Raw genomic sequence first — 4,816 nt, forward strand, 5'->3', positions numbered from 1 at the left:
TTATGGTTAATGGAGGTTCTGCGTTGTCCAGAGAGGAAGGTGAGATGGAAGATTTTACCAATGGCACATTTGTTCATTCCCACCCTCTTTTTTCCATAGTCGATAGATCACTCAATATATTATTGAACTATGATGATGTAAATGTTGTCAATCCACTCACAAACAAAGTTCATAAAATTGGATTTTTCTATTACCAGTCGGCTAACATTTGAGCAAATATAGATCTAAATTGAAGTCAATTTACCTCCTTGCAAGCTGCAAAGTAAATTACATAAAAAAGTATGGTATAGATGAGATACTTAATCTCCTAGTTGAAGAACTGGAGATGCTAGCATGTGGTCATGGATACCCTTTCAAGTTGCTGGTGGGCATCTTTATTTGCGTGGCTCTATTTTGGCTGTCCTGGCAGATACACCAGCTAGCCAATCACTTGGTGGATATAAAGAGGGTGTTGGTGGGGCACACCGCAAGTGCCGTCACTGCATGACAGACTGGGAAATGATGCAAAAGTATTTTGCAGAGGAGGAATTTCTTCTTCGCGATATTGATCTTCATTGGCAACAGCTATCTGACATTGAAAATGCTGGTTCTCCATATTTAGAAAAAAAAATTTCCAAGCAATATGGTATTAATAGAAGATCTATTTTGAGCAACAGAAAAGACTTTGATGTCACTGAACAATTACCTCAAGACATCATGCATGTCTTCCTAGAAGGAATTCTTTCTTATGAGATAAAGTTTTTGCTGAAACACTATTTTGATGGTGGAGTAATCACTCTTGATCAATTGAATGCAAAACTCAAGAACTTTCCTCATGGTTATTTTAATATTAAAGACAAACCAGCACCCATAAAACAAGATGACTGGAATTTACAACCAATAGTAATCTTGGCCAGAGTGCTGCACAGATGTGGGAGCTTTCAAGGACCCTTCCTCTTGTTTTGGAAGGGATTGCGGATGAGGATAGTCCCCACTGGAGGTGCTTTATGTCCCTTCTTGAGATAATGGGTATCTGTTTTTCTATGAAGATTAGCTATACTGCAGTTTTGAATCTTAAGCGAATCATAAAAGAACACTTGATTCGCTTTAAAGACACCTACAGGGCAAGAATTCTACCAAAACAGCATTACCTAGTACATTTACCATCTCAGATAATGATGTTTGGTCCTCTCATAAGGACCTGGTGCATGAGGCTTGAGGCAAAACATGCCTACTTTAAGGACGTTGCTCGGAGACTTAAAAATTTTAAGAACCTCCCATTTTCTCTAACTAAACGGCATCAGCACCTGGAATATGCTGATAAGTGTTCTTTGTTCAAGGAAGATTTACAATTAGGACATGCTAAGCCCCATCCTCAGAGACCCAGGGGCAGTTAGTGGGGGCAGGGAAAAGTCTAAATGGGTGAAGAAAAGTCAAAAACGAAAATAAGAGCCCCTGGGGACAAGGTTTTAATGGACCAGTTCCAAATGGCCGGAGCAGTTCTGGCTTCTGATTGGTGCCAGAAAACCTTTGTTTTTTTCTGGCCAGAGAGCAAGACTTTCGTGTTTCCTTATACGACAGGTACAAACAGGCTAATTGCTCGCCATATTTGTCATTCACCGAGGGTTTGCTCGAGGAGGAAAGTTTCAATCAGCAGAAAATGTAGGGGAGATCGTTTAGCATATCCACAAGAAACTCGCCGGAGATACGCTGGACTTTTCGTAGGTATCGTAACCTTAGCGTATTTAAAATATTGCAAGTTTTTGTATGCTCACTGATATCGACAAATTTTTCGGTGTTTCTTGGACACCACTTACATAACTTGCTGTGACTGAAAGTTTTCCAATCCTGAGTAAACGTTCGTCGCACGGGCCAGGCAGATATGTCAAGCATCGAATCGCCACGTGCAGCACGACTTTTTTTTGTGCGCCAAAATTAGAACTCTAGTTTCGCAACGCCATAGAGGTATGGAGTTGGATTTTTATAGTTGGTACAGTGCAACATGGCGGAGAGTTGTTTTTCGACAGGTAAAATTCGTGAGGCAATTCGTTCAAGTGTGCGAGTTGAAACCTGAGCAAAAACTTGTAGTCAAAAACATCGTTCGTGAAAAAGATGTCTTCGCTGCGCTCCCAACTGGATACAGCAAGAGTATAACATTTCAAATTTTGCCTTCGGTGAAAAAGTATTTGGACAGAAGTTTGGTCTCGCCTTTAGTCATTGTTGTTTGTCCTTTAAAGTCAATCATAAAAGACCATGTGAACTATCTAAGGTCTCTTGGTTTGGAAGCTGCCTTTGTTGGGGAGATTGCTGAAAATGACAAGAAAATAATCCAAGGAACCGTGGAAATTGACCTCCTCTATGGACGCCCTGAGTCGTTTGTTAGTGATGATAAGTTCCGAGGAATGTTCTCCAATGATTTCTTTAGAAGGAATACAGTTGCAGTGGTGTATGATAAGGTGCACACTGTTGTCCACTCGTGAGGGTTTTCTTTTATTGCACCTAGCTCTATTCAAAACCATCAGCATCCATTGAGTACATGTACATATTTGTAAGACGAACCTAAAGTTTTTAATTTTAAACATCTTATGACATACATGTATATAGACCAGTACTTTGATTATACATTAATTCATCGTCATGAAATGTCATTTTGATTTTTGTTTTGTGGAATCAGTTTATGAAATCATCACTACAAATACTAATACTACAATACTAATAATAATTATTATAATAATATAATGTAGTTGTATAGTAGTGTAACTATGCAAGTAATAAATAACCTGGGTGTCTAGTAGGCTAGTCCCCCTAGGCTACTCAAGTATGTGATGAAGTAAATTGATCAAATGACCTGTTGTTTTGGGACTTTCACAGTGAAAAAAAGAGTGAGCACTTTCTTTAAACTGATGTCAAAATTAGGCGATGAAAGGATCCAATCTCTTGCAACAGGGCATTCACAGTATCTATGCAATATTGTGACACAATTTCACAGGTTGCAGATTGTTTCTACAATAAATTTGAAATTAAGGAGAAGCTGTTAACTTCTCAGCAATTTGCTTTACCTCTAAACAACTATTCCAATTCCATTTACACAATGAAAGGCAAACTCTGACAAAATAAAATTTGTTTTCTCACACTGAAGTGATCTGTAAATTAGGTTGGATAGTAGTAACTGAGCCTAAAATGTTTGCATAGGATTCATTAAGCACAACAAAAATGTGCAATACACTGTACAATTTTATAACAACGCATGTTTATTTTACTATCAATATTTTGGGGTGAAAGAGACCGTGGCAAGAAAAATCCCTTTAGGAAGTGGTGTGGTGCTGTTGGCAAAATCAGAGCTCTTCTTCCTCAAGGCCTTCCAATGCTGGCTCTCACAGCAACAGCATCAGCTGGCACACGGAAAAAGATTATTGAAATGTTGAGCCTACCCAAAAGTGTACAGATTGTTGTCCTAACAGAGACAACATAAAACTTTATCTTCAAAAGGTTACAAATGAAATTTCTGATAATTTTATGTGGCTGGTTCATGAACTGGAACGAAAACAAATGGATGTCCAAAAGTACTGATTTATGTCAGAGATTACCAGCGGTGTAGTGAGATTTACCATCTTTTTATGCAAAGTTTAGGAACCAAAGCATACTATCCACCTTCTGCAACTAAAACATCTGAAAATAGAATGGTTGCCATGTACCACAGTGGCACTTCTTTTAGTGTTCAGGAAGTTGTCCTAGCCTCTCTCAACGACCCAAATGGAAACGTTAGAATCATAATTGCAACAACTGCCTTAGGAATGGGAGTAGATATCAAGGGGCTACACCGTATCATCAACTATGGACCCCCCAGTGATATTGAATCATACATACAAGAGCTTGGAAGGGCCGGAAGAGATGGCAAACAGTCAAAAGCTCTTCTTATGTTCCATGGCAGGCAACTTCATCACTGTACACCTGAGATGTTGGAATACCTGAAATCAAGCAGCTGTCGGAGAAGCAAGCTTCTTGAACTGTTTGATAAAGAAACTGTTGGCAGTCACAATTTCCCAAGGGAAAAGCACCTATGCTGTGATATTTGTGAACTTGCATGTACATGTGAGACCATTGACTGTCCAGATATACTTGACAGCATGAATTCACTGAAAACAAGGAGTAATGGCAATACAACAAGTCAGAAACTTAGGCCTGTTTCTATTGATCAAAAACAGAGGCTGAAAGGTCTCCTGAGAGAACATCAAAAAATGATGAGAGAAATGCTACTTGAGTCCAACCCCAACTTGTTTTACACCAATGTTGACAATGTTACTTGCTTTACTAACCAGCTTATAGAGGATGCAGTTTACAAATGTGACTCACTTTTTTCTGTGGAAGACATTTTGGAGAAACTTTCTGTGTGGAAAGTGGACCATGCCCACAAAATCTACAGTTGTTTATGCAAAGTATTTCCAGATCTTGCAAAGCAATAATTGTTAGTTACAGCCAGGAACATGTTACTTTATTGTTTCTGTGATAGGTATGTGTTTTTTGTTGTAAAAAGACTTAAAAAGACCAGGCACACAATGTGTGTGTTCTATCTTTTAGATAGTAAAATGACCAAGACAGTACTGGGTGTGCCAGAGTTCATTCTCAGGCACCGAGAACAAAAAAGGGAAACAAGTTACTTATAACACACACATTACAGTCTTGACCAATTCCTTTTGTGTTTGGTTATCCATGCATTTAAATCACTGAAGTTCAGGAGAGAAATTGGATCTTTTGGGATGGTTCCAATCCCTGCATGTGTCCGACCTGGCATTTCTTTCAGAGCTTGGATTTCTTGTAAGATCTTCACTACTGTCAA

At 38.8% G+C, this 4,816-nt stretch overlaps 2 protein-coding genes across 2 annotated transcripts; both read left to right on the forward strand.

Annotated features, from left to right (window-relative positions):
* Window positions 1–1,946: 1,946 nt before the first annotated feature.
* On the forward strand, window positions 1,947–2,459 carry LOC137968706 (ATP-dependent DNA helicase RecQ-like). Its single transcript, XM_068815219.1, has one exon. It carries the CDS (start codon window positions 1,947–1,949, stop codon window positions 2,457–2,459), a length of 513 nt encoding a protein of 170 aa, XP_068671320.1.
* Window positions 2,460–3,659: 1,200 nt separating this feature from the next.
* Window positions 3,660–4,442, forward strand: LOC137968707 (putative ATP-dependent DNA helicase Q1). Its single transcript, XM_068815220.1, has one exon. The coding sequence runs from the start codon at window positions 3,660–3,662 to the stop codon at window positions 4,440–4,442; it is 783 nt and encodes a 260-aa protein (XP_068671321.1).
* Window positions 4,443–4,816: the final 374 nt, after the last annotated feature.

This window comes from Montipora foliosa, chromosome 8, assembly GCF_036669935.1.
Source record: "Montipora foliosa isolate CH-2021 chromosome 8, ASM3666993v2, whole genome shotgun sequence".
Lineage (NCBI taxonomy): Eukaryota > Metazoa > Cnidaria > Anthozoa > Scleractinia > Acroporidae > Montipora > Montipora foliosa.